General features: G+C 39.8%; 1 protein-coding gene across 5 annotated transcripts in view; it reads right to left on the minus strand.

Moving 5' to 3' along the window:
• Window positions 1–19,028, minus strand: part of KIAA1328 (KIAA1328 ortholog) — a 179,932-nt gene extending 160,904 nt beyond the window's left edge. Inside the window, exons 1-5 of one of the 5 annotated variants that reach the window (XM_033011115.2) lie at window positions 18,950–19,024; window positions 12,383–12,418; window positions 12,136–12,164; window positions 10,463–10,602; window positions 6,413–6,507 (exon numbers count right to left, since the gene is read on the minus strand). In XM_033011115.2, the coding sequence (XP_032867006.1) occupies window positions 6,413–6,507; window positions 10,463–10,594 (227 nt within the window). In that variant the 5' untranslated portion in view covers window positions 10,595–10,602; window positions 12,136–12,164; window positions 12,383–12,418; window positions 18,950–19,024. Of the gene's footprint in view, window positions 1–6,412; window positions 6,508–10,462; window positions 10,603–12,135; window positions 12,165–12,382; window positions 12,419–14,781; window positions 14,928–18,949 lie in introns of those variants that run through there. The other 4 variants (XM_033011112.2, XM_033011114.2, XM_042804445.1 and 1 more) reach the window with 4 other exon arrangements.
• Between the last annotated feature and the right edge of the window lie 37 nt (window positions 19,029–19,065).

A 19,065-nucleotide genomic window follows, 5' to 3' on the forward strand; every position in this document is an offset into this window, starting at 1 on the left:
GCTCACTAACTGGAGGAAAGATTCTGCACTAGAAAAAGGTTCAGGACAGCTGAAACTAGTGGGCCATGCTGGCACCTAAGAATATTAAAATCAAACAACAGTATATGAAAATAAGGAAAGGTAAGAAAGAACAGAGCACCAGAGAAATTAGACTAAACCTAGCAGGTTTTACCCATCTCTAGATTCTGTGACTTGCTGCTTGTATCAGTCTGCATCACATTCACATGCTGTGTTTGTATTTAACACAGATCACAGCAAACTGTCATACTCCCAGACATATGAATATATTATGCCACATATCTTGTGCAGTAAATGACTGAGAACAGTAAGTGATCTTAAAAGAAACGTGGCAGTATGTGTTTATGTATCACAAAGCCGGAGACAGTCCATAAATGGCAGGCGAGAGATAGAATACTGTTACTCACAGGAGGTGGCAAAGGAAGTTAGAGAAAAGGAATACAAGAATGTCATCAGATTATGCTGGATTTATGTCACATTCTATATATAGCTCAGTGAGATTTTTTTAATATACTTATTTATTTGCATTCTGTCAGTAAAGAACAGATGATTTTTAGCAGAACTAGAAAGGATTTCACTGATGCCAAACAGAAACATTAAGAAGGCTCATAATGCTCCTCAAAAGAATTTTTACCCACTTTTCATCCGCTTGTGGTCAGAAAATAGCAGTGAAAGGATGAAGGCAACTATAAAGGGCACAGCTGTTCCATTAGGCAACATGCTGGTGTCCAGCTCCATTATCATTCTTTCCGGGAATAAATATAAGTGTCTGGCAGCTGAGAGCAAAGATGACAGAGCAGTAGAACTATTCCTGCTCTTCAGTGTCTGCAACATTTTCTTCTATGAAATTCACAATCACCTATCTTGTGTCTTATACACAAGCTTTGTTCAAGATTTGTTTTAAATTCAACACTTCAAAGCTTACGTAATTCTAGCTGCATCTAAATAAAGATTTTAATTTTATTTTATAGCACTCTCTGTAGGAAAATAAAAATTCGTAATGCAGATATATTGACAAAAAACCCTCCTAGGACATTGGCCTTTGTGTTCAAATTAATTCCTAATTCACCAGTTCCAATTGTTATGCTGCACTCCCAAGTCCACTGCTGATACTAGTAGTTCTGAATGTCTGGTCTGAGGAAGGAATTGATCAACAAGTTTGCTGATGACACTGACTCATTCCACAGAGTAAACAGGATTTATGGTCTCCAGGTGGAATTTTTGAAGCACTGCACAGGTCAACAGCACTTAGAGTTTTATTTGTTTAATGAAAAACTAGCATGTACAAGAAAGAGCCATGATAATACTCACATCAACACGATGCTAGGGACAAAATTCAAAAGAACTCTTCCTGACTGAAGGCACTTACAAATCTTTACAACAGAAAAGATTTGCTGAAAAAGCACATTAAAAGTAGTGTTTTCTATTTTTTAAAAATGTTAGAAAAAAATTGAGCAAGTTAAGACAGAAAACAAAATAAACAAAAAGCAGAGATGTAGACACTGGAAACTTCACTGATCAGTCCTATACTCTCTGAGAACATTTATCTTTTAGGAAAGACTCAATTGATATTAATCTGCCAACTAGCTAGAAAGATTAAAATATTTTGGTGACAGTTCTCAAAAACTGTACGTTTTAAATTACAAGCAAAGAATGGCACCTGGAAAAGGCAAGACCACAGGGGGACAAAAAAACAGAGTAAGGACCAAGGGCATAATGCAGAGCCCTGCACACACAGAAATTATGGAATGAAATCAGATATTTTAATTGAAAGATGTGCTCCAAAAAGATGAAACAAGAAGTTTTCATGCCAGAGTTGGTCACAACATGCCTCTGGCAGAACTGAGCAACAAAGTGACTTTTAATACCAGCTCTACAGGAAGAGAAAATGGCAGCATTTTTTGTCTAAGGATAGTATTCACAGATCTTATACATTTTACTCAAGCATTAGGGGCAGTATATATAAATTTTTAAAAAATAACAAAAAACCCCAACGATCTCAAAATGTAATTGAAATTGCTGCACAATGGATAAATTTTATTATATGCAACTTGCAAAATACAAAACTTGATCTCACAGCATGAATTTATAGCTACAAATGACTTTTTAAGCACAAAGGTAAGTGTGATTGGTGATACAATAATCCTAATCATGCTTTACCTATCAACAAGAAGTAATTTCCAGACAAGCTTAGGGATATCTCATTTATAGTCTCACTGCCTGACCAATTAAGAGAACTGAAGTACAATATTGCTCCTAAAGTAGCACACACACAAAAAAAAAAAAAAAAAAAAAAAAAGAGAGAGAGAAGAAAAGATCTTGACATTGAAGTTAAATCCAGGTGACAATTTGGTTAAATATGAGGTAGCATAACCCCAAAGAGAAGGCAACCCAAGAAGCCAAACACTGCAGATTTGTAATATGGGCTTCCACAGGCAAGTAGTCCTTCAAAGATCCTGAACAGAAGATACAGTCAACAATAGTTTTACTGTCCTCCTTTATAACGGTTTCCAGTACTGTAACCAAATTAACCTTCTATTTTGATTCTCATTTTCACCTTTTGTAGGAAAATCTTCAATTTTAGTTTTCAATTTCATCTTCATATGAGGATAAAAAGTCTACAAAAAACAGTGTCAATAGAAAAGAGTAGCATTCCAGACTGCTGGCACCCTACAAAGGGCTTAGGAATCCAAGGTCTTGGGAAGCATGAAGCATTTTCTCAATAAGGGACAAAGGGTTGTCTGAAGGCTGTTTTACTAGCTGCCAGGTACAAGTCATTCTGGGCACGCCAGTGGTCTTTGCCAGAAAGACACTGATCTGATAGCAAAACCATCTTGCACCTCATTTGAAAAAGGTAATCACTCCCTCGAGTGGACAAGGGCATTATGATACTTTTCTACCTAAACTGCTTTTGAAGATTTGTTTGCAAAGACAACAGGGAGCCAGCTTTCCCCATGTTTCACTTACCTGAAGAAAGAATATAGAGTAGCTAGATACCAATTCTCATTACTAAAAACAAAAAATAAACTTTTGTGAACCATTCTAGATCACTTAGTCAATGCCTCTGTTCATTCAAAAGCAAACTGCATGCGAGCTGTACAGGCATATGAGAACCGTTCAGGCAGGGAAGAAGTATTTATGACATATATGTCACAGTAGGAGCCAATAAATCACAGAACTATGGCTATGTATCAGTAAGGAGTGAAGTGAATTCTTGTAAGCACACACACGCTCTCTCTCTCTGCAAAGAAAGTTATGACCCTCTCCATTCAGCCAAATACCAAGACAGAGAGCTCTCATATTACTTAAAATATTTTACTCCAGAATACTTTGTAACCACTCTCAGTATGGTGTCTAGCAAGTATTTAATGCTCAACAGCCCACCGGCTAGGTCACTGAGGACCTTGCACTGTTTGGTCTTGGAAGAGGCTAATGTGTCCTGACATTGGCGCAGAGTACAAGGGTAGGAATCTTTCAGTGCCTTCACCATGTCACTGCTCATTTCATTACATAAGCTGATGACTGCTTCAGGAATAGCCTGCAGTAATAAAGGCTCAGAAAAAGTCTTTTTTGCCTCTTAGAAGGACTCTGCTTCTAAGGAGGCTAAAATTTGCTCTAACTCTGCCTGCCACTTTCACCACCATGTCAGCAGCACCTTGCTGAAAACATGATGGTGCCATGCTGGTTGTTTTTGAAATAATGGCCGATCACACTCAAGAATTTCCCATTTACTCACAAAGCACTTTGGCATTCATGGGCATGACTCATTCTACTCAGAAATTCCCCTACAAAAATAATTTGGAAAGAATCTGCTGACACAATTTTTAAGCATTCAGGTTTACAACATTCGAGTGTTTTTAAACTTCAGGTCCAGTTTGCCTCTCTCTTTTCAGCTTAAGAGGGATGATAGACTGGATATGTTAAAAGAACAGCAAAATAATGGTTAGATATACAGGTGGCGGCACAAAGCAAAAAATAAAATTATTTAGCCTAGAAAAGAAGATTTGAAAGGATACAGCTGAGTCCTTTCTTTCAGCCCAATCTAAAAACTCAATTTCATAATGTCCCTAACAGCTAACATGATGTTAGCCACTGGAATCCCCAGTAACGGAGTGTTATAGCCCAGTAACCGATTTTTTCCAAAGGAAAGGATAATAATATAGCCAGCATTAGAATTTACTCGCACCAAGACAAAGCCTGTCACTGCAGCATATTAGCTAATGCATAGGCACACACCTTCCCAATGTTCAAAAGTGCACTGAGAATTGGAGGAAGAGAACTAAAAATTGTAAGAGAAAGAGAAGTACGTTCACTCTCCTTCAGCAGTTGCAGAAGTCAGGGGAAAGATCAATATCCTGAAATGCCCAAGCAAAACCTGGTTGAAATTCAAGCCCCAGGAGTTAAACATATTTTGCTACTGGTTTCCACACAGACAGAATTTTACCACTTTACAACTGCCTCCATGTAGACAGTTATTAACCAATCTATTTCTGTCCACCATCCCACAATAAGTGTGCAGGAATTAGTCCCAACTATCATCATTTTAATTCATAAATAGTAGCAAAATAACGAACAGTGAGGTATAGCTCTGGTCAACTGAGATCTTTATTATTCCAAGTATTTACTGCAGGACAGTCTTCCTGGAAAACTTTCAGCATTCTGCTGGTTCTTCTCTGAAATAGCAAAGAATGTTCTACTGCATGTAAAAACCCTCCATCATTGCACAACTAGGGATGAAAATTATGGAGAGTTTTAAAAAAGTGACGAGGTGAGCGGAATTAAAGTTCAACTTCCCTATTACTCTGGAAAGGACTTTTAATTACATCCAATAAAAATATGATTAGGTTTAAAAATAAAAGAGAACTAAGTATAAAATAATAGTGTTCCACTAATTTTACTTTTCAAAATTAATGTTGCTGCACCTTCTATTTTTCTTCAAAGAAATGTCAGGCAGAAATATCAAACTGTCCTCAGGGAAAAATCATAGCATCTGAGATTTAAGAAGAATCCCATGCTCAAATGAGTTAGTGTACTACTGTTCACTGGAGAGCAGTGTATTATGAGGAACAATGTAATAAAAGGCTTTTTTTAATATTAGACTATACCTCTATATAATCAACAATAGCAACAGTGTCCGAACAGCTCCAACATCTGACAATTTGTAACCAGATTTCCCAGCAATCTACTTTTTATGACAGCCTTAACTAGACATTTTCTAACACAAGGTAGAATAAAATAAAGTTGCAAGCATGAAGAACTTCAAAAATTACTAAAATACTATATAGCAAAAAATCCTATATTGGTACAAATTATTAGCAGGCAAAATGGTCCACTGGATAAGGATAATCAAAGAGAAAATACTCCTAGCTGCACCTGAGACTTATTGCATGACCTTGAACAAGTAATTTAATTTGTCTGCCCAAATCTTCCTATATAAAAAGAAAAAGGACAGTAATGCTTGCCAATTATTGAACAGACATAAGAAATCTATAGCAAAAAGCATTTCATTAATATCTGAGAACCTGCACTCTGTTCTAGAAAAACTTTGCATTTATAAATTATTAGTATGGAACCACGATCATCTCACAAGACTTTTCCTCCTGATGTTGTGCAAATGTCTACCAAAGTCCCATGTGCTCCTTCTCAATTTTATAGACATTATGTAGGAAGCAGATTTCTAGAGATTCTGAAGTGTTAGGGACACAAAACTGCAGAAAATCTCCTCACTCAAATTCAGCCTATTTTTCACACCATTTATCTTTGTGAATGCAAATAGCACTGGAATGAAACTCAGAAAAAACCTTTTGCTAAAGCTGAGAAACTTGTACTATTTCTGCCTCTCCTTTCAAAGAATACAGAGAACTTGAAAAAATTAGTCAAAGCAAATGAAAGTTTGGCTACATAAGTTAAAATTACACTGGACTCTGTTGCTGTATATGTGCAAACATGAGCAAACACTGATTAACATGTTTCAGCCAGAAGATCACCAATCCACCTTTAACTTGGCATTCCATATAAAAGCTTACCCCTGATAAATAATCACTACAAAGTTTCATTTCAACACAGTTTGTCATTTCCAAAAGACAATATTTGTTTATTTAAAGTACATGATACAAGAAGAAAACAAAACCCTAAACCCTGTGACTAAGTTTATGTGGATGAACTACTGCAGGTCGCAAAACTTTGGCTCTTGTTTTCAATGTCTTTAGGGGATTTTGGGTCAGGAAAGCAGGCAAAACCGATCAGGCTGCTTTGTTGTTCATACCTCTTCCAGAAAGAAAAAATACTTTATGCAAATATTCAGTTCTACAATGCAGTTGTACATCACCTGACATTAATTAAAGGAATGACTCTCCTTAAACATAATGCATTTTCAAGTGATGCTTATTCTTACCTGGCAAGTTCTTTAATTAAGTTTGCAATGCGTCTCTTGTCCTCAGGACACAAATCCTTTAAAGAAGCACTCTTCATTCCTCCTTCATTAGTGACCTGAAAATTTAAAGTAACATTTAGAAAGTACTCTTTAAAGTGGAACAAATATTTCATAAGATATTAAAAGCATTTCAAAAACTAATAATTAGAAGATGAAGAGTAGACAAATTCCAACTGGAAATAAAATACACATTTTTTTTTTTTAAATGTAAGTACAGTTCAGTGAAAGAAATTACCAAATTGTGGAGAATTGTTTTAAGGAACTTGTAATTCAAATGCAAGCTGCTAGCTTCAATGCTAAATATGTTGAATAGCTTTAAGACATACACTATTCATTGATTCATACTAGATAAAGGGTAGTAGGTTCTCATGACTTAGAAATAGCATGGAATTACTTGGAAATTAGCACAGCAACATCCATATTCAAGTTCAAACTTTACTATATTAGGATCCTAAAATAAAGAGTAAGGAAAAAAAAAACATTCTACCTTAGCACTTATGACCAGAGCATACAAAACAATAAAAAAGGTATGCAATGTTGTTAGTAGATGGTAAGTCCTTATTTCAAACGATTTAATACACAGAAAAGTACACATCCTCTCACATGTCACTTCGTCTGTTTTTAACCACCTATTTGCTACCTTCGTACTTACTACTCCTCAAAACAAACCTTTGACATACTCCTGTACTTCAGTTCCTTTAACGCATCCCTTTATCACACTGTGAACTGCAGCATTTTTGACCAATGCCCACCAGAGGGCATATTGCTGCTCGTGCTGCCCACGGCCCGTTGGGCTATTAAGGTTACTGGCATTAACTGTTCCGTGTGTTTCCAAGGAGGAAACAGTTCTAAGGTCTAAATTGTTTCTATTTATCAAAAATTTCTGTCATCAGTGACTCTCCACTGCTAGTGCTAAACACAAAATAAGGATCCCAAGATGAAAGCAGCAACAAGAGCTATGCTAGTCTGTCCAAGATTTCGGCAAGTTGCGCTTACCATGAGACACAAGAATGCTACGAAATGTCTTCCAGTTTGGCCAAGTTAACATCACACAAAGTAAGGACTGGGCTTCTCTCCCCTCATGAGCAGTAATGGCAGCTGATCTGCACACATCAAAGAGGAAGTGTCCCCTTCCATGCTTAGTTAATTGCTTCTTGAACAGTGGTTGGAAACAATTAAAGGACTATGTTGCTTTTGAAAGAGGTGATAATTTTATACAGACTTATGTTATACCCACCTGACCCTTCAGTGTACTCTTATTTTAATGCTGGGGTGTGGGGCAGGGAGGAGGGGGGAGGGGAAGGAGGCAAATTAGACTTCAGGGTTTTTCAAGTGGACTTTTGATTTCACAGTTCCCTTCCCAGACATGTCCTATTTGCAGTCACACAAATGAAGAGATATTGTCTTTAACTTAACTTAATTTAACTTCAGCTAAACATATGGTTGAAGGATCTCCATTTCCCATGCTTAAAATGTCTGAAAATATGTGTTTTTCAGCAGTTAGATGATGGAACTTCTTTAAGAAAAATAAAAAGTTACAGGACATTTTTAATTCAAAAGAGGAAGAAGCTTGATCACATTAGTGACAGTGATTTTAACAGAAGGTACTGCAAGCTATTACCCAAACCTACACATATACTGTCAGACAAACCTTTGTGGGATAAAAAGGAAAATCTGAAAAATTACTCTGTGCTTTTTTGTATCACCTACAGGTATGGATAGATGGCACACAAAAAATTCTCCAAGGCAGGCTTGTACAAATGCACAGGTCAAACTGAAGCTGTGGAATTATGCACAGCAACAGCTCCATCATCAAAACAAGATGGCAAATGAAACAGAGAACATGACTGTATCATCTCCATTTTTCTGATTTCTGTCCTTCCTACACAGCTCAGGGTAGAACAGTTTCATCACTCGGCATTTTCTCAATGAAATGTACTATATAAATGGAATATTCTCTCACTTTATAACACACACTTTGCAAGATTACAATTTGCATGAGAAAAGCAGACAACTTCTATCAAACGGGAAGCAGGAAGATGGGAAATTTTGGACAAGACCAGTATACCAAACCGCTGAATTATTAAGAGTACCAGAAAAGTTCCAGAGCTAACAAGACCTTTTTGAAGTCTGCTCCAAAACTCTCATCCTCCTTGGTGGTACTCAGATCTATCTTAACAAAGAAAAGGTAAATCAGTTCTGCCAAGACTCACATTAGACTCAATCCATTCTCTACAGAAAGGATTCTGGTAAATCCTAACAGTGAGCTACCTACCAGTACAACAGTGTAACTTGTACAACAGCACAAGTATATTAAAGTGATCAGCTCTCCCTAGACACACACACAACACCGTGGAAGAAACTGAGTTGTGTTGGTGATGAAAACTCCTTGCAAATAAACTTTGTGAAACTTTCTTCTTCTATAACAAGTAAAATGTATTTGTTCTGTTTGTTTCAAATGATTCAGAGCTTATCTTCAAAGTTAGAATACAAAGTTTCCAAGAGAATTTGACAAGGTAAGAGGAAAACAGAAGGTTAAAAAAGAAAGAGAAGAGGAAAAGCTTTGAACACATTTTATTGTCAATATTATAAAAGCACATTGGAATCTCCAATCAAGATTTCACATATCAGGCATTATATAAAAAAAAAAGACCATTTCTACCCCATCAGCTTTCACAGGTCAAAAAGGAGTAAAAGTTCTCTAAACAACAAGTAATGCACACAATATTTTCTTATTTTTTTAAATTAAAATTATATTTCAGTTTTAAGTTTTTAATGTGTTATATGAAGGCATCTATGAGGCAGTGGGCTTGTAGATACTAATGAAGAGATGCTTCTACATAAAGATTCTGCATAATAGGGGCTATTTGTGAAATTTCTCTGCATGTCACTTAACAGCATCATTTGCAAAATGGAGGTACATACCAACCTCCTAAAAGCAAGTACTGATAAACAGAGAAATGGAAAGAGACGAGTCCAAGAGAGACCCTAAAAATGGATAATAGTTATTAGTGTTATGCTGAAGGATTTCATGGGCAATGGCACTGTCAAAGCAATGAGACTTAAGTGATCTGTCTTTACATCAGAGTTTTGAACATACATGAGGCACACAGCATTTGCTCAGCACACAGAAGACACAGAAAATGATGTCTTATCCCAGGTGAAGAACAAGATTTAACTGCATGATAATACAACAGTGATTTAGTCAAAAGTTTTAGATCCTGCCTGTAAGTGGGAGGATACCAAACCGTAGTGACTTACAGGCTTGCCCAAAATGACTACTGGGCAAGAGACTTAAGTACTTAACAGTACTCAAATTACTGACATAGCCAGTGTACTATACAAATTATGTTAGAAAAATGGCCTCTCAATCACCTTCTGAAAATCACAATACAGCATAACATTCCAAAAGAAACCCCAATGCTTTGGAATGTCTAATGCAATAAACTGTAGGAAAAGTCACAGGAGTACACCAGATAATTAAAAGCAGAGCCAAAGATAATGTCAACTGACAAAGCTACTTCTCAGGTGCATTTTAAACTTTTACTATTAAAACCAGAAAGTGGTTTTACCCTACTAAGCTGAGCAGCCACAGGAAAAAGGTCTCTGAAAAATTTTTACAAATCTTGTTTCTAAGTGATATGGCTAGAGCAATGGAATTGAATAGACTGAAGCAAAACTTTTTGCACATTTGCGTAGTAACATAAGGATTAGAGGCTACTCAGAGCTACACTTACTCTCCTTCTATACACATGTACACAGAGAAATATATATAATCTGTTTTACATAGTTGCATAACACTTACATAAATCAGCACATTCTCCTTAGGTGGGAAAACAATCTCAGTAGAAAATCAATTTTTGCCAACAAGCTACCACGTAAATCGGCAAAAGTGTAAGAGATTGAAAAAATAATAGTACTCTAAAACTGTTTAAAAGTTTTCAATCTAATGATTTTCTGACATTTTTCTATGTGTACTTTTAAGTCCATGAAAAAATTGCCTTTACTGACCTGCTGTCCTGTTAGATCTCCTGTGCTTCTAACAGGATCCATGGAAACAGAAGCCACAGCTACAGGCACCTTTAGCTCTGTTTTACTTTTTTGATATTTTGGCAAATACCTTGTTCTTAATTTTCCTCTCATGGACACTCCTGTAGATTAAAGACAAGCAAAACACACAAATTATAAAGTCACCAGAATATAAAGTCAAAAGGGACCCTTCCCTTGCCTCCTACAGCAGGACTTCCACAAAGATATCCATGCCTCAGCAGCTCTTTTTGAAAAGAATGAGCATTTCAGGTATATGTTTGCAGCTCCTCCTCAGCCTCGCACACCATACAAAGTTTTATTAAGAAAAACATATCAGTGGAAAAAGAGATGCACAGCACTGAAGTGCACCCAACCACAATGAACATCAAAGCAAATTCTGAAACGCTCGTGTTGTCTTCTGACTGGTTCAATGCAAAAACATGTGTTTAAGATGCAAAAGCATAAAACAGACCTTTTGCTATGACACTCAAATACAACAAGGAACCAAGCAGCAGTAATGCTGTTAAAAGTACCACTCCTATGATAAAATACAATTTTTTTCTGTTATACAGACAATATACTGATTGCTCAGGTTAACTGTTCCTTTCGGGACAAGGCAGCTGAGTAAAATCTACAGTGCACACTCCACAGATCATCTGTAAAAAACTTGCCATAATTAAAATTAATGCACCCTGTCCTGGGTTGAGTGAGTGGTGGAGTTTTTCTGGTGGCAGGGGAGGGGGCTGCAGGGGCAGCTCCCTGTCAGAAGCTTCTCGAAGCTCCCCCTGCTCCAAGTCAGCTCCACAGGAGACAGCAACAGGAAAGCACTGAAAAATACTGGTGCTACAATTGTAACATGCCAACACTGACACCAACACTAAAACATCCCAGGGCAGGATGGAAGCAAATAGCTTCTGGGTACTACCTCAGTGTTTGAGGTTTGACTGTTCAGAAGTGCAAAAATTGTTGAACAAAAAATATTGATTCTATACTAGCAGATAGATTACATTTATTTGGCTAATGAATTTCAGAAATGCACCAGCAATTCAAGTGAAAGAACTAAATAACAAGCTTTATCATCTCCATGCTCATACACAAGGGAGAACAATGTTTCTGAAATTCTCTTCCATGGAAGTAGAAAAATATTTCCCAGAGTGAATCCATTCCCATCATTTAGGATCACTGTTTTCTTTTCAGGGCACAGAGTACAATGATCTGAGATCATCTGCCTTTAACTATGCTAGCTACAAAACACACACACAGATTTTTAATACTGCTTCTTGGCCAGTAGTTCTGAAAGGTAGCTATGCTCCTCCAACACAGAGAGTAGGATTACTCAAAATTTATAACTGTTGGACACATATACAATTTTACTAGAGTTAATCATCCCCAGATATGTTTTCAGGACCAAGTGTCACTGAAAAAAACTGTGTTTGAAAACAATTAGAAAATTCTGAAGGGGAACTAAGAACACCCATCTTTTCTCCAGGGATGCACTCAGTAAATTGAGGTCAAGAGAACTAATAAGAAAAAAAAATTTCTTTTTCTTGACACAGTTAATCTTCATTTTAATTGTTCTCTTCAAAATTTACAAAAAGCCTGAAATCTCTAATACTTCAACATTCTTTGGAGACCGCATTAAAAATTCAGCTTACCTTATAGATTGGATATAACTATGCTGTACCTGCAAGAGAAAGAGCTCCCCTGAAACTGCTTATCTTATACCGTATGCTTATCTAAGCAGCAGAACATAAATCCTCTGCTATAATCCTATATGTCCCATTACAACTTGTGATGACTCTGTACCTTACCCACTTATGTACACAAACCACGTACCTGAAAAGGCACTGCAAAGTTTAGCATTGAGAGGAAAAATCTTTGTTTACAGCTATTAGATCATACCTGAAACAGACACCATTGGCTCTTCTTCATCAGAAACTGCATGTGGCTTTGTTAAAGGTAATAAACAAAAAGAGAGCAAGCTTGGCCCTTAAACAGAACAACAAAAATAAGTATTTTGGCTCTGACTTTGAAAAGACTGTTGATAAGACAACAAACTGGCAACTCTTTGGGAGCACCAAAACCAAGTAAAACCTGACTAGGAAAAACAAAACACACACAGATTGCTAAAAAGTATTACTCCTCCTTCACTGTGCATTAACTTTCAGACTGTAAAGATTATCTTGGAGGTCACTTTCAGAAAAGATCCCAGGGACCAGCCCCAATTACAAGTGCAATTACTAAGATAATGAAGTAATAATATTTATTTAAATTGGAGCAGGTTTTCATTATATAAAGAACCTCTTGATATGTAGGGAAGACAAATTCCAAAACAGTATATATTCATACTGAGATGAAATACATTTTGTATAACTTATTCTAAGAAACATAAATGAGGATAAATACAAAAGATTTCAAAGTTGGTCATTCTCATCTGATCATCACATGACGAGTAACAGATGAAAGCTTGAGGACTGATTTTCTTTAAGAAGTTTCAAAAACTTTCAAACAACCCAGAGGTTTAACTATTAAGTTATTTGACTGCAGAAAACACTTAGAAATCACAAAGGACCAGATACAATATTATTTGTGTTATGTTAGCAGTCACTGAACCTAAATCTTCGATTTCTAGAAGTCTCTAAAAATAGGACTCAACACAATTCAGGGAAGGGTGTAAACTATAGTGTCTTCCTTAAAGCAACAGTTTCATTTAGCTGAACATAAAGATTTTTATTCCCACATGAACAACTAACATTACACTAAAGTAAAAAAATAAAAGCACAGAGCACAAAATTCTGTTCCACCGTCTTTTGTTTATACCCCTTTACTTTCCTCAACCTTCTAAGGTTGGCAAATTAACTCAATTACCTAATTTCTGTACTGTTTACATATAAATGCATTTAAGGTTTTGCAGTTGTCTTCATACAATAAAGTCAAATTGTGAAAATATCTCAGTTAACCTGTACAAACTCTTGCCCTAACTAGAATTTGATTTTTAGTAGTACCAACTCAAAAACTTAATTTAATAAATTCTACACAGTGGAGAAATGAGCAACAGCCTAGAAGCTTCCATCTGTGGACAGCAACTTCAAATTCAATCAGTCCATCACACAGCTGGTATTTGGCACACTGGAAGGGTTTGATCACAGGCTCACTTGTGATCTTGTTGATCCCCTTTATCACTTGTAAACAATTATCACTCATCAGTCTTGCATCAGTTTGAGAATATGTTCACTTAGTACTACTGTCAAGCCATCTCTCTCTACAAACACTGAAAGCGCTTTTGTTCTCACTTGTAAGCTGCAGCCTGCTATCTCTAGCTGTCACAACACATTGTGGGGTCATGCCATGAACCAGGTAAGGAAGCTGGATAAACTCTGAAAGTAAAGCACTCTGACCCCTCTTTCCAAAAAGCACCGATGTAGATCAAAAGTCCAAGTCTGGATCACAGCCCAGCCCCAACAGCTGTGTCAGCACAACTCCAACAGCAATCTTCAGGACACTGAGGACTTCAGGACATCTTCAACACATACTGCTTTGGGAAACAACAAACTTCAGTGTAGGCGATTGCCTTCTCAACTGACATATGGTTAACCTGTGTGTCAATATGCATCTATAGGAAATAAAACTCATTTGTCTTAACAACATTCAGCTTTTGACATCTGCCTCCAGTACTGGCACTGTTGTGGAGAGATACCTAGTGGCAAAAAGAAAAAAATTAGTCAAAGCTGTTGCTGTTACTCCTCCCAGCTAACAGGACCAGTCTCCCATGAAGGTTTGCAATCTAGTGCATTAGAATAAACCAAATTCAGATCAGGTTACTGTAATCAGCTGGACTGAAAATTTCAGTGACTCAGGAGCTGATTCATAAAGAGGTCAAACATCCTTGCCTCAGAGTGAAAGACTAGGTACAGCACCAGCATCAACTATTTAACATTAATCCATTGCCACATGCCTCTCAAGACTCCCGGTAAGGTGACTATACACATTATAAACTCTGTACCACCACAGGTAATATTCAAGGCACCAGAAGAAACAGTCACACAGGCATCAGAGAAACTGCACATCTTATAATGCTGTATGGCTCCCCTACAGCAACAGTGCATCTGCCTTGCTATGCTGTATCTATTCAGCAATTACAGAGACACATTCAGTTTTCCAAAGCTATTACACCAACATTACCAAATCTCCCAAACTTCCCATCCCCACCCTTTTTGAAAGCATTCACTATTATTTGTTCTTGTGCCGTATGCATTTCCAGATATTTAAACTTTTCCAAGATCAAAGGCAACACTACCTACTTGCAAAAACATGTACAGTGGAAATGGTTGTCAGGAAGAGCATCATTCCTTGGAATATCATGCTGCATGAGGACACTGCTGGGCTCAAGAAACCATATTTAATATCGTGGTTTAAAACCAATAAGCAGCCAAACACCGTGCCACTGCTCAGGGTATGGGGAAGAGAATTGGAAAAGTAGAGGTAAGGAGACTCATAGGTTGAGATAAAAACAATTTAATATTTGAAATAAAATAAAAATAATAGAAAATACAAATGAGTAATACACAATGTGATTGCTCACCATACACTGATAGATGCCCAGCCCAGCCCTGGAAAGCAATCCCAGAGAAAAGAAGATCCCAAAATCACAATCCCAGAAGCGAGAGAATGAGCTTCCCAGACAACACTCATCTATATACTGTGATGTGACATGATAGGGAATATTCCCCCAGCCAGTTTGGGTACATTGTTCTGTCTGTGCTCCCTCCCAGCTTCTTGTGCCCCTGCACGCTAGCAGGACACGAGGAGTTGAAAAGTCATAGAATCACAGAATGGTTTTGATTGAAAGGGACCTTAAAGATCACCTAGTTCCAACCCTCCTGTCACGGGCAGGGACACCTTCCACCAACCCAGGTTGCTCAAAGCCCCATTCAACCTGGCCTTGAACCCTTCCAGGAAGGGGGCAGCCACAGATTCTCTGGGCACCTTGTGCCAGCACCTCACCACCCACACAGGGAAGAATCTCTTCCTTGGATCCAACCTAAATCCACTCTCTTTCAGTTTAAAACTATTACACCTCATCCTGTCACTACTCCCCGATAAAGAGCCCCTCCCCACCCTTTCTGTAGCCCCCTTTAAGTACTGGAAGGCCACTATAAGGTCCCCCTGGAGCCTTTTCTTCAGGATGAACACCCCCAACTCTCTCAGCCTGTCCTCACAGGGGAGGTGCTCCAGCACCCCGATCATCTTCAAGGCCTCCTCTGGACTCACTCCAGCAGGTCTGCATCCTTCTTATGTTGGGGCCCCAGATCTGGACACAGCACTATAGGGGTGGTCTCACAAAAAGAGCAGAGGGGGAGAATCCTCTCCCTCAAGCTTCTGGTCACACTTCTCTTGATGCAGCCCAGGGTATGGCTGGCTTTCTGGGCTGTGAGTCCACATTGCTCACTCACAGTCAGTTTTTCATCCACCAACAGCCCCAAGTCCTTCTCTACAGGACTGCTCTCAAGCCACCCATTGCCCAGCCTTGGGATTGCCTTGAAGCATGTTCAGGACCTTGTACTTGGCTTTGTTGAACTTCATGAGGTTTGCACAGACCCACCTGTCCAGGTCCCTCTGGATGACATCCCTTCCTGCCAGTGTGTCACCACACAGCTAGGTACCATCAGCAAAGTGGTTGAGGGTACACTTGATGACACTCTCCGTGTTACCAACAAAGATGTTAAACAGCACCGATACCAACACCGACCCCTGAGGAACACCATTCATCATTGGTCTCCACTTGGACATCAAGTCATTGAATGCCACTCTTTGAGTGCGATCAACCAGACAATTCCTGGCTGGACCACTGACTGGTCCATCTGTCAAATCCATGTCTCTCCAATTTAGAGACAAGGATGTCGTGCAAGACAGTGTCAAATGCTTTGCACAAGTCCAGAGAGATAATGTCAGTTGCTCTTCCCTTATCCACCAATGCTGTAACCCCATCATAGAAGGCCACCAAATTTGTCAGGCATGATTTGCCCTTAGTGAAGCCACGTTGGCTGTCATCAATCACCTCCTTATCTTCCATGTGCCCTAGCAGAGTTTCGAGGAAGATCCACTCCATGATCTTGCCAGGCACAGACGTGAGACTGACTGGCCTGCAGTTCCCTGGGTCTTTCTTTTTTCACATTTTAAAAGTAGGGGTTATGTTTCCTCTTTTCCAGTCAGCAGAAACTTCACTGGACTGCTACAATTTCTCAGATAGGATGGATAGTGGCTTAGCCACTTCATCTGTCAGTTTCCTCAGGACTCGCAGAAGCATCTCATCAAGTCCCATGGACTTGTGCACCTTCAGATTCCTTAGATGGTCTTCAATCTGACCTTCTCCTACGATGGGTGGTTATTCATTCTCACAGTCCCCATCTTTGCCTTCTGCAACTTGGGCAGTGTGGCTGGAGCACTTGCCAGTGAAGACTGAAGCAAAAGAGTTATTGAGTACCTCAGCCTTCCCCACATCCCATGTAACAGATCTTCTATTTCCTCCTGTAGAGGGCTCACACTTTCCCTAGTCTCCCTTTTATCACCAGCATACCTACAGAAGCTTTTATTGTTGCCCTTGACATCCTTGAAATCCTGGCCAGATTTAATTCTATCAGGTTTTTGGCCTTCCTGACCTGGCTGCTCAAACAATTTCTCTGTATTCCTCCCAGGCTATCTGTCCTTTCTTCCACCATCCGTAGGCTTCCTTTCTGTTCTTGAACTTGCCCAGGAGCTGCTTGCTCATCCATTCAGGCCACCTGGCAATTTTGACTGACTTCCTCTTTGTTGGGATACATCACTCATGAGCTTGGAGGAGGGAATCCATGAATATCAACCAGCTCTCTTGGGCCCCTCTTCCTTCCAGGGCTTTAGCCCATTCTACTCTGCCACGCAGATCCCTGAAGAGGCTAAAGCCTGCTCTCCTGAATTCCTGGGTAGCAAGCTTGCTGTGCGCCCTCCTCACTGCCCTAAGAATCTTGAACTCCAAGAAGCAATATCTAAAAACATCAGTGTATTACCAACATTTTTCTCATACCAAATCCTATACTGAAACCAAAACACAGCACTATTCTAGCTACTAAGAAGAAAAAATCACTCTATCTCAGCCAAAACCAGAACAGTTAGTCATGGGAAACAACCTGTCACCCCAGTAGCTAACTGATATAAATACACTGTCACTGTTACGGCATCAATACTTCCACAACTGAAGAGCAGTGACAGTGTGGCAACAGATCGGATGACTACCTACCCTCAATCTATCATATCACAGAAAAAGCTGTAGGCAATTTATTTTAATTTTTTCTTTTTTTGTTACACAAATGGGAAATCATGACAATGTGCTCTCTAAACAGTCCATCGGACAATTGGCCCGTTTCATTTGTGCATTGTTTTGCAGTGAGTGTGCAATCAAACAAAAATACAAGAGCACACACATATACTCTTCTTTTCAATCACTTCTAGCTGATGCTGGGATCCCACTCTCTGTTTTAAGCAACAGCAATGCTTCAAGGCCATCATGCCTGCAGCTAAATTGTCAGCTCCTAAATTTCCTCCAGGCCAGACTGCCAGTTTCACCCTAACATCCTCAAGTATCTGGGCCTCTACCTCAGCCACACAAGCCCAGACATCAATGCCAACTCCTTCTCGTCCTCCGAACCATGCAGGTGCATCTCTCCCTATCCAGGCTTGTACAGGCTGAATCCCCAACACCACAAGCACCGCTTAGTCTACCTACAGGTCCAGCCCCATGCAGTGTTCCACAGCTGGAGCTTGCGTGTCTTCTGCAGACAAAGCCACCACTTGTCCCTCACAGACAGACCCCTCCTGGTTCCCCACAGGCTCACCCTAAGTGCTATGCTCCTGCTTAGACAGCACTCACAAAAGACACATCTTTTTCTTGCTGCCTGTTCAGCTGCTAGCCTCAGTTTCTCACTGCTGATTCCTTTTCAACCTTCCATGAGCTGAACCCAATTTCCACATTTTCTACATATTTACCTCCCCTAGGACTTCTCAGCTAGGTCACATGGAAGGTGGACAACCAACCTTCCTTCCTCTCGCAGGCCAGCTTTGTTTTTAAAGCCCAAGTAACTCTCCACTCCCCGGACACAGGCACACGCCCAACCTCTCGATTCCCCCACACTCACGAGTGGACCACCACCCACCCCACCCCCCCCAAGACCTCCTGTGCCACGGCCGCCAAACCCCACCCGGCCCCCGGCCCCACACCGGCTCCAGCCTTCTCTACACCAACACCCCAACGCAGACGCCCCCGCCGCCTGCCCTGACAGGCCGCCCCCAAACTCACACCCTTCCCCGCCAGCACACCCCCCACACACACCGCGGAGAGGTCCCCCCGCCCAGGCCCCGTCGCCATAGCAAGAGCCCCGGGGCAAAGGCCCCGCCGCGGCCCGCTCCGAGCCGCCCACCGCCACTCTGTAAGGATACTGCCCGGGCTCCAACGAACCCCTCCGCCCGGCCCAGGGACCACCTCCGCCATCTTGAAACAACCGCCACTCCCAGCGTGCCCCCCAGAGCCCCCCCAGCGCTCGCTGCCCATTGGC

This window comes from Tyto alba, unplaced genomic scaffold, assembly GCF_018691265.1.
Source record: "Tyto alba isolate M040663 unplaced genomic scaffold, T.alba_DEE_v4.0 Super-Scaffold_42, whole genome shotgun sequence".
Taxonomy (NCBI): Eukaryota; Metazoa; Chordata; class Aves; order Strigiformes; family Tytonidae; genus Tyto; species Tyto alba.